This window comes from Larimichthys crocea, chromosome XV (genome assembly GCF_000972845.2).
Source record: "Larimichthys crocea isolate SSNF chromosome XV, L_crocea_2.0, whole genome shotgun sequence".
Classification (NCBI taxonomy): domain Eukaryota; kingdom Metazoa; phylum Chordata; class Actinopteri; family Sciaenidae; genus Larimichthys; species Larimichthys crocea.
Genome location: NC_040025.1, coordinates 16,403,227 through 16,413,683, shown reverse-complemented (window position 1 = coordinate 16,413,683; position 10,457 = coordinate 16,403,227). Strand labels below are relative to the sequence as shown.

Here is a 10,457-nt window from a genome sequence, read left to right as displayed (position 1 = left end):
TGTTAACCTTTTGTGAAATGCACTATTTGCCTGGTGCTTTGTTGTTGGTATCTTACCGTCCTATATCAGGCCTCAGTCCCAAGAGGCCACAGCCACTGATATCTGCCATAGGTCCCCATGCAGTTTATCACACCTATGATCTCAAACTTTACTTTGCTGAAATATTCATGCTTGTTTGCATTCTGAATGTGTGCACAGACATCAACACAAGTTTAATTGCTTGTGTAATTGCAAGAAAAATAATAGGTTTGGTATGAGTACTGAATTTGAATAGTGTCCGGCTGTTGATGATGCAGGGAAAATAGTTTTTCAAATATCTTCTCAGGACTGTTGATTTTATAGAAAATGATAATGTATCTTTATTACAATGCCAGTACAACTAAATCATGTGGTGCTGCTTGGAGGTAAATGTGTAAAAAAGTGTCATACAGCCGATGCTTATACAAGTTACAAGACAGACATTTCATCTCACCACCTGTCAGAGAGAATTTAGCAGCCATAAAGAGTGACCCTCTGCATCATGTGTTACTCATTGTGTCAATACTGGTATGAGGATGTGTCTGTCCAAGCAACATGTCTGGATTTTAATCTGACTGTCTGTTCAGTGGCTGGACTGATAATATTCTTGATTAGTGGTCTCAGCAAATATTGGTGTGTTTTGATTTGTGTGCAATAAAAACACAACATGTATTAAACTGTGCACATGATTATTTTATTTAAATTTGTATAAAATGGTAAAACGGGAAATTATTGAACTGTAATTTCAACTAATCAAAACCTGCCCAGAGGAAGATGAACAATGTTTGTTTTCATTTCACATTTTCTGTATGAATTGGTGTTAGGCAATTATAAACAAACAGCTGTGTAGCCTATCTAGTCACATATATCACAATAGTCTATAGTGACATGCAGAGGCAGCTGCTATCTATATAATTACTTCCTAAAAAGATTACTATGTTGACAGTGATCATGACGACCATCAGTGGACTGGTAAAGCACCTACAGAGACCTGTGAGTAGCAAGAGGTGTGGAAATGAGACTTTGAAGTTCAGGTTTTATCACAAACAGCACATTTAGAAAATGAAAACGTGTTTATCTGTTCCTTTCTTAGCCAAAGCCATGTGGAGCATATTATTTAAGAAATATGTTCAGGGACTTGTGTCCTATGTCCTCGTGACGTAGACCTAGACTGTTTCTTTGATGGTGAGTGTGCGTGGGGGACGGGTGGAGGACAGCAGCATCATGACCATCAATGAGTAGGCAACGTAGCCTTCAGCACAACGTGATATAAGACCTGATACCCCACCTACGCTCCAGTTTCTGATTGGCGTTACGCGGGTATCCAGCTATTATTTATTACCCCAAAGCGTGGACGCCTCATTTATCCTGACCGGATCTCTCTGCAGGATCTATCCGTTCCCTCTTCACTCTGCAGCAGGGCGCACGCAGCTGACTTTAAAAAAAAAACAAACAAATTATCTGCTCGACAGAAATCAGGTAAAGAAAACATACTTTTAAATGCTTGAGGTAATATGTTTAGATATTCTATCTACTATATTTTAACAAATGTTTCTTTTCTGTATGAAGAAGTGGATTTAAGGTTTACCATGACCTTTTGGAGGGGAAACGCTGGGGGACTGCGTGAAATGATTGCTGTTGTGTTTTTTGTTCTTTGTTGGGTACACAGAAAAGAATAAAAACATGTTTTACTGATTAATCAAAATCAAAATCAAAACTCTCAAGAACTATATCTTTGTAAACCTTGCACCGCGCGCTTTTACGCACCAATTACGCATCGGATTTGCGCAACAAGTACATTTGGTACCTTGATGAAAAGGTGATATTCAGTAATGTTTTTGCTCATAAGGAAACAAAGTAATACAACAGGATAACTGTAAATATTCTCGCACAGGTGGTGCTGAAAATATGAGGAGAAGTTTGCTTCTGGTGACTCTGTTTCTCATCATGAAACTTCGATACAGCCAGTCCAGATGCGAGGAGCCCGGATCGCGCAGATCAACTTCAGATGTAGGTTCCCTGGCGCGTAATGACCAAGCTGTTTTTTAGACCTCCAGACTTTTAATAGAAAACTTAATTTGTTATTTTGTTTTTGCTTCTCATAATTACAGCAATCCACAGGCTTGGACAACCTCAAGCGGAACATTCTGAAGAGGTATAGCGATTTAGATTACGACAGCTTTGTGGGTCTGATGGGCAGAAGAAATGCTGGTGAGTCTTCTTTTCGACTGAAAAACTTAGTCCACGGATTAAATTAATTAGTTTATAGTAGTATTAATATAAACAGTATTATTGTTAATGAAGATAAACTGACATAAAAATGGTGATATACTTTGTGTTGTAAATTTAGGTTTTATAATTTGGTTACAAATCAATTACAGATTTTGTTCATTCATTTAGTCTGTTTATCATATTTTGACCTGGATTTGTTTTTCAAATGCTCCTCTAAACTCTTTTTCACAAAGCTGTTTTTCCTTTATTGTCAACAGATGAAAACGCCATACCATCACCACAAAAAAGTAAGACCTCCTTGTTCCGTGTTCATGATGTGAAGTGATTCCTTTCTGTACATTCTTTGAAATTTTCCTAAAACACATAAAAGATTGAATAGTTCTCATTCTTCTTGTCAGGGGAAATGCATGACATCTTTGTTGGTCTCATGGGAAGGAGAAACTCGGAGCCTGGTAAGTGTGGCAATTCTCAAAAGTCAAATATCTACAATTGCTGACTTTTGTGGCAATTCAGATTCAAACTGAAGATTGAAGATTTTCTCTGGTTTTAATAATAAGGACAATATAGCTTGATGGAACCATCTTGTAATGTCTGCTCTCACAGATAATGGCCCCTGGAGGAGAGAGTATCCTGAGAGAAGAGGCATCTTTCTCAACAAGTGCAGGCTGAGGTGAGTACCTCTTCTTTTTCACTCAGTAGATGGAACATCAAACAATCTGCACTTAGAACATAAACACTTGCTAATAAAAGGTGAAATATCATTCAAAGGATGTTGATTGAAGGATGACGATTTCTGCTGTTCAAGGTTTTAAAGTCTTAAAACCACCACTAAATGAAATAACATTAATATATTTTTATAGATTTCTAAAGCAAATTGCTAGTAAGCCTGATTTATATTGTGTAATAAATCATCGACATCACACATTTAAAATGCATGAGTGTATGAATAATACTTATGTATGATGTGTTTTGTTGCAGGTTTCTTCAGGGGCTTTAGGCATTCATACTGAAGCAACTCTCATCAGGCAACAATGGTAGAAGATCACAGAGAAAATAATTAATGAACTAAATGTCTGATGGAGACGACTTAACGACATGATTCACAATGTAAACCTGTCAGCTGGCTTATGAAAATGACCATAAACTACACAGTTTGTATTTGTTTTATCTGAAGACAAAACAAAATTAGAATTGACAGCCGATATATTCTATTTCTTTATCATGTCTTTTTCTTTTAAGTTCGAAATAAACTGATTTTTTTATACATAATGTATTCATTTAAAACATCAGTGCATTTTCCTGCAGGTGTTCATGAGAGGATTCTTCAAGCCCGGCTGTGGTGCAGACAGTGATGTTCAATCACACCTGCTACAATGTTTACCGTTAACATAAAATGACTTGACAAGAGGGACTCATCAGAGTTTTATATAATACTGCAATCATCAGAAGCTTCAGTGTTTTCAAACAGAGGGTTTCAAGTACACACTTCTACATTATTGCATCTCATATCACTCAAGGGTTAAAAAAAAAAAAACACATTCACAGCACAGTTGTTGCTTTTCATATTGAAACAAACATTGTATCACTGCTGGCTGTTGGATTTAGAGTCTGCATTAATTGCAGGAGATTCAAAGAGAAATTTAAAAAGGGAAAATGTAAAAAAAGACACAAAACTTAAGTCAATTTGCATGCAGTTTCAGCCAGTCAAAAAAATATTTTTCAGAAAAGTAACCGTAAATAAAAACATCAGATCTAACATCAGAAAAGCAGAGGCCAAGAGGAAAGAGGCTATAAGTTGTGACAGACTGTGATTTGTTGCTGCTCTGCATTTAAAAAAAATGAAAAGAAAAAAAAATAAATGTAAAATTAATTAAAAATTAAAATCTTTTCATACATCTGATACTATATTATTGCCTCAGGTCAGGTACTTGTAAAATATATTAAATTGATATTCTATGTCCTATTCTTCCCGCATCACTCCAAGGACACAAACGTGACTGTGTAAAATTTTAAATTCATAAATTTGAATGCTGATCATGTCCAACATAATTAAGCTAATCTAAATGTTTGTCTTGGTTTAAAAACATCCATACAGCACTGAATCATATTCAATTTTAACCACTCACTGCAAGCTTTTACAGTGTCATACTGGCTGGAATATACTGTGATCAGTTTAAGGAAGCCCTGTCATAAGAAAACATTAGATAGCCAACATACTACACAGGGTATATCGCCCCTCTGGCATAAGCATGTACATTCAGCCCCAGCTGAGACACTGAATCAGCGGTGCCTGCCTTGTGTGACTGCAGTCTTGCTCTCAGTAATACCAGAGTTTAAATTGACTTCCCTCCCTTTCTCTGACGCTGTTACTGCTTTAGTTTGGTTCCCCCTAACAAATAAGGCTGATGTTGTGTGACTTCCATCTGTCACCTCTTGAACCCTTTTAAGTCCCACCGTCACAGCTGTCTGTCCAAGGGTCAGACCCGGGCGTATAGAAGGTCGGTAGCGTGGCCTGTAGCCATAAGCTCTCAGGTGATAGGTGTAGTACTCCAGTGTGTACATCAGCTCTGCTTCAACATAATGGAAAGATACTGCCAGGTCAGAGCAGCACTGTGGACCCTGAGGAAGAATAACACACACAAACATGGAGACACACACACAAACAACAAATACAGACACATGTTAGAAAAAAAAGATTAAACATAATAACACACAGATGTTACATGTAGCATTTTAGAATTAATAATTATGACACATATAAACAAACAAAACCAATTGTCAGTTGCAGTTGCAGCCTCTATCATACACTACACTTCACAAGTTTCATGCGGAAATCACTTTACAGAACCAAAGGAACATTATCTACTAATAATCAAGTACATACAAGTACATAATAAGCTGTAATGAAAACTATAAACAGTTTTAGATCTGGACATAGGAACATTGTGTGCAGTAACAGGATTATGAGCAAATACTGCCTCCATTTTACAAAGTACTAACTTACAGTTCCAGTGACACAAGGGACCTAACAAGGGCTAAATTGTTGTGATTACTAGAACCAAGTCATTGTGAAAAAATCTAAAAATGATCCATTCTTTCGTAAAAATGCTATGTCTTTGTATTTGCTATTAGCATCTGTTTAAAGGATAAGGCTAGCATTATTCTACAAATCCAATTTAAAGACTGAAACCAACAATGTGTTTATGGTACCCAGCTCCAAGCCTACAGTACTACAGTACAGTTCACAAATATTAAGTTTCATTTACTAAAAAAAATGCAGTTATTCCTTAAAACAACTTGGCATTGAGGTTTTTTTAACAAACATTACAAAACAGGGGTTAGGGTTAGGGTAATTTGCTAAAATTAAAAAAAATGTCTTGGGAGTTACGTGGTAGTGCAAATTTATCGGTTTCACAGTATATGTTCTTTGTGTTTTTCCACATTTACTGAAGATAAAGAGCCCATGTTTATCTCCATCTTGATGAAAACTGCTTCCGTGTGCAACAGTGTGGCTCATGTATGTGTTCTGTATATAACTGTTTTTGGACAACATAAATATATGGTCGGGAGCTACAACAGATCAAGATTTAGCTTCAAAGACAACACTTTCTTGTTTGTTGTTAAAGTCTGAAATTTGCATTTTTACAGTCTAGTAAAACATAATTAGTTTGATATTAAAAGTAAATTTGCTTCCCTTTCAAAGCCAAGAGAACAAAATAGGTCCATACACTGGCAGCCAGTGTTGTGACAGGATCAGTAATAGACCTGTCTCATTTTAATTGCAAAATACAATAAATTAGTTGCATCATCATCAGCAACAAATTGACCAATTTTCCTTTTGTTGACAGGACATTGTCTCTGCTGCAATCATCTACTTTAAAATGAACTCTGCTCTATTTAAATTCACTCCTTCTATGCATGGGTCAGGTACAGAATTTGAAAGTGCCACATTTATTTAGTTATTATCACCCTGATTAGTCAGTAGCTGTGGTTACATGGACAATATTTCTTCAAGCAGATTGAAATCATTCTGATTAAAGATTCCAACTTAACCGCTTACAGTGACGCTAAATAAAGTTAAATGTTTTTGGCATGCGCAAAGTGGTTCTGGCATCTAATCTGCTGAAAATATAACAGAGGAAGAAGAAGAAGAAGTGTCTCTGATTGTTATTGAATATGAATATGTTTTGTTTAATTCATCTAAGCTAAATAAACAGAATGTTGTACACTACTTACTTACTGTCAGTTAGAAAACAGATCCCTAATGTACATTACAAAATAAAATAATTATTCTCTCACTTGAAGTGAAGATATACATGTTAATGTTATTAAAGGATTTTCAACTAACAGCATGTCCTAACCTGACTTGACCCTTTACTAATAAGGATAATCCAGTTGGTCTTACCAAGAAACCATAAAGCCCCTTGTGGTTTTAGTAATGGTGTAATCTTTAGTGACTTTTTTGGCATTTTGCTTTTATTTGACAGTGTACAAGATAGTTATCTGGTTAAGTCCTAGATGCTCCATTCTTAGCATTCTTACCAGTTCATACTGCAGTACCATTTTCAGCATTAGCTCACAAATAAAGCAGAAGTGATGGGACTTGCCTCAACAATTGGGTAGTAACAATAGCTCCAGTACCAGAAGCTCTTGGAGAACTTGCTAGTTAGATGGTGCTCTGGCACAAACGGATGGAAAGTTTCTCGATGCAAAGTATCTCTGGAGTCTCCTGCCAGAACACCCATCTTCTCCAAACACTGCCCTAGTGCTAAGTCCTCTACAGGGGTGGTATGTGTGCAAACTTTGGTTCGAAAACCTTCCACAAATCTTTTTAGAGCCTCTTTGCTAAGGACATAACCTGCCCCTCCGCTCATGTAGCCCTGCTTGGTGTAAGGCTTGAAGCGTTTGCCAAAGTAGATGGGCTCTTCTGGGGTATGGTTGGACAGAATCCAGCGCAGGTTGTCCACCACCACAAAAGTGTCATCGTCTGCTTTTAAGAACCAATCTGCTTCGTTTGCATGGTGCTCGTAAACATAATGGAAGGCTCGGATTGTCTTCCAGTAGAGCTGGTCACGGCCTTCCTTAGTGCCCAGGCCCACAGTGGGAAAGTCTGGGTCCTCCACAGAGCTCATGAACACCACCACGTTGCAGTGGCGACTCCAGGTAGCCTTGACATGGCGAGCTCTGCTCTGCAGGTTATAGGGCCCCGTCATTACCCAACAGAGAATGCGAACCTTCTGATACAACAGATCTGCCACCCGGCTGTCTTCATCTGGAGGGACACAGCAAACAGTGCAATAAATAACAATATTAGTTGATGTGCAGTTCTGGATGTGCAGTTCTAACAGACATACATTAGACATACCATTTTAAATGTAATACATCTTCTGATATCAGATACATGGAGATTAATAATTACAGATTAAACCCTCTTTTTGTCACCTCATTCATACTAAATGCCATTATCTGTAGAGGACCCATGTGAAAGAGTGTAAAGCACCTGCATGGTGAGGGTGGAGCAGGTTGATGAGAGCAGATCCCTCCTTCTTCCAGCTTGTTGGCCTCTCCCACGCCGCTGTGGCTTTTTCCTGAGCTTCTGACAGCACGGGGTAGCTCCTCTCAAACCACACCTGTCGCAGGAAGAAATAAATGCAGCAGGCCCCCACCAGGAAGCCCAGGGAGAAGGCCCATCTGGAGCTGGAGCTCTTCATGGTGACACCGTCTCCAGCGTCGTGATATCCCAATTACAGCATGTCTACATGGAACACAACACACTAGGATCAAATTGATGGACTGACAAACCTGAAATGTGTCAGCTTCAGCTAATGATCATCAACACGGTCTCTGTACTATTTGTATTAATTGGCTGATTTTAAGCTGATTGGCTGTATGTAGTTGCACATTGTATTGTATTATGTAAGGTAGGGTTTTAAAGATTAGTGAACTTCTAATGCCTTCAATATTATTTTATCTATATTTTATTAAAAGATGCAACACAGTTTGTTAGCTTTAAAGGATTAGGGCTGCACAATTATTTTAATTATTTATTAATCTGTTGATGCCTTGAAATGAGCGGGCAAATTATCCAGGGTCCACGTCTCTCACCCAAAGTCAGCTGGGATAGACTCAAGCTTCACCGTGACCCCTAAGAGGATAAGCTGTTACAGGCAACAGATGGATTAATCTGTTGATCATTTTCTCAATTAATCAAGTTGGTGTCCATCAATGGGTATGATAACTGTGACCTCACAGCCCAAGGTGATGTTCTAAAAAACGGTTTTGTCTACAACCCAAAGATAATCAGTTTATTGTGACAGAAGGTGAAAATTTTCACACTTGAGAAGCCAAAATCAGCCATTTTATGGACCCAACAACTACTCGATTAATTGAGAAAATGATCAACAGTTTAATTAATAATGAAGTTAGTTGCAACAGAGAGTACTCAAACTATGTCACATCTTTTTTTTCATTTTGTGCAATGCATACATGGAAAATATGTCCTGTGTAGCTGTACATTTTAAGCATTGAAGTCTAACTTCCCCTCCCACATTCACTGAGAAATTTCACCACAAAACAAACTTTAAAGTGTGTTATTGCAATAAATGTATAAAGGAAAAAGAAAAAAAACACAGACTGTCTCACTTAGCTGTAAATCAAAATGTCTACACAATTACTGACTCTGTGAACTCAGATCATTTCTGTTGTTGATTTTAACTTGAATATGGGACGCACTGAAAATCACAACATGTCCTCCAGTAAAATGCTGCTGCCACAGTGATTTGTCCCACTGATCTCTGTCTGTGGAGAAGCTCAAGGATTTATCTGTCTCATGACATCATCACCCATGCCTCATTATTTCATTCAGCTTTAAAACACTGGCTGACTGACTGCTTTTCAAAGACATCACTTCAAACTTGTGCTGTAACACATCACGTGGATTCAGAGGGGACTTCAGAGAGGTCCTTTGTGGCCATGGACTTCACACTTGACACAGCGTCATTATATCACTGCCAAAAATGTTTCCACTGGAGTCTGTTGCCTCACAGATGAGGTTAAAGACCCCAAATCTGTGTCAAACGTTAACTATTAAAATGAGAGCTGCTTTTTGATCAAAAATGTCTTCATGTATGATATTTCCCTTCGTTATCCTGATTATGAATACAAATAATCGACAACCCCTTATCGAGGCATTACATCCGTTTATCTCAAACACATGACTGCGATTGCCGACAGCGACACAAGGCCATGTGATTATTTGCACATCAGCTGTGTGTATATTTCCAGTCATTAAAAAAAAAAGAAGACATGTTTGACTAGCTCCACACCCGTATGTGTGTATTATTTACCTTTGCTGGGGGGGTCAGTCATTTGTGAGCACGATATGCTTGCAACTCCTTAAGCAGCGAAATATTTCCCGTTTCTGAAAACGGCACGAGCCTGCTACACCTGTCAGTCATATCGTCACGTGCTGCTCACCAATTCATCCGACGTATTGTTTTAGATGGAGGTCGTCTCTATTTTGCGTCGCCAAATAAAACGATTAGTTAAGAGAGAGAGAGAGAGAGAGACACTGTGCCGATTTACATTCTTCGGCATCATGGGCTAAACTCTGAAAATGCGGCCTCTCATTGGTTGGCTGCCGGTGACGTGTGGAGGAAGCCGCTTTTGAAGTCTTACCTGAAATGCATGAACGGCAACAAACTGGCAAATAGTAAAGACATTTCACTAAATGTCTTTACTATAATTATCATTATTATCATTATTATTATTATTATTATTATTATTATTAATGTGTGTTGGGTAAAGTTGCTCAGAGGGAACGAGGAAGAAAGAGGTGTAACGCTGTTGCTCTATCAGTCTCGACCACTAGGTGTCGCCCAAACAAAGCCTACAAAATGATGTCCAAACACTCCTATGCACCCTCTCAGATACAATTTGTGTAGCTGCGCTGTCCACAAAGAAAGACTCACAGAGGAGAGCAGACCAACCGGGTTTAAAAGACTCTGTTACAGAAACACTAATAAAATGTTTTTTTTATTATAAATAAAAAAAAAAAAGAAAGAAAACACTATCACTGGATCTGGTTAATGGATCTGCGTGGGGAAGAATAGATAAAGAGGTTCCTGGACGGTTAAACGGTGCACAAATGTACAAATAGTACATAATGATTATACTAATCGAGATGAAGAAGGTGCATGCTTGGGAGT

General features: G+C 38.0%; 2 protein-coding genes across 3 annotated transcripts; one reads left to right on the top strand and one right to left on the bottom strand.

Moving 5' to 3' along the window:
- The first annotated feature begins 1,222 nt into the window (after positions 1-1,222).
- tac3a (tachykinin precursor 3a) lies at positions 1,223-4,089 on the top strand. Its single transcript, XM_027288946.1, has 8 exons — positions 1,223-1,497; positions 1,913-2,028; positions 2,130-2,229; positions 2,508-2,537; positions 2,649-2,702; positions 2,854-2,920; positions 3,229-3,284; positions 3,556-4,089. The coding sequence occupies exons 2-7, from the start codon at positions 1,927-1,929 to the stop codon at positions 3,245-3,247; spliced, it is 372 nt and encodes a 123-aa protein (XP_027144747.1). The 5' UTR covers positions 1,223-1,497; positions 1,913-1,926; the 3' UTR covers positions 3,248-3,284; positions 3,556-4,089.
- On the bottom strand, positions 3,765-9,872 carry c1galt1la (core 1 synthase, glycoprotein-N-acetylgalactosamine 3-beta-galactosyltransferase 1, like a). 2 transcript variants are annotated; one of them, XM_010747859.3, is made up of 4 exons: positions 9,597-9,872; positions 7,751-8,005; positions 6,858-7,522; positions 3,765-4,869 (listed from the first exon to the last, which is right to left on the bottom strand). In XM_010747859.3, exons 2-4 carry the CDS (start codon positions 7,959-7,961, stop codon positions 4,531-4,533), a joined length of 1,215 nt encoding a protein of 404 aa, XP_010746161.2. In that variant the 5' UTR covers positions 7,962-8,005; positions 9,597-9,872; the 3' UTR covers positions 3,765-4,530. The 2 variants fall into 2 exon arrangements, with proteins under 2 accessions (XP_010746161.2, XP_019114774.1); XM_019259229.2 differs by having other exon boundaries at positions 9,727-9,872.
- Positions 9,873-10,457: the final 585 nt, after the last annotated feature.

What these genes read in the sequence shown, in the direction of transcription:
- tac3a (XM_027288946.1), top strand. Translation starts at nt 1,927, where the DNA reads ATGAGGAGAAGTTTGCTTCTGGTGACTCTGTTTCTCATCATGAAACTT. An exon ending in GATGGGCAGAAGAAATGCTG is followed by an intron (nt 2,230 to 2,507) that starts GTGAGTCTTCTT and finishes TATTGTCAACAG; the next exon opens with ATGAAAACGCCATACCATCA. An exon ending in AAGGAGAAACTCGGAGCCTG is followed by an intron (nt 2,703 to 2,853) that starts GTAAGTGTGGCA and finishes CTGCTCTCACAG; the next exon opens with ATAATGGCCCCTGGAGGAGA.
- c1galt1la (XM_010747859.3), bottom strand. Translation starts at nt 7,961, where the DNA reads ATGAAGAGCTCCAGCTCCAGATGGGCCTTCTCCCTGGGCTTCCTGGTG. An exon ending in GCTCCACCCTCACCATGCAG is followed by an intron (nt 7,523 to 7,750) that starts GTGCTTTACACT and finishes GTGTCCCTCCAG; the next exon opens with ATGAAGACAGCCGGGTGGCA. An exon ending in GTTACTACCCAATTGTTGAG is followed by an intron (nt 4,870 to 6,857) that starts GCAAGTCCCATC and finishes ATTCTTCCTCAG; the next exon opens with GGTCCACAGTGCTGCTCTGA.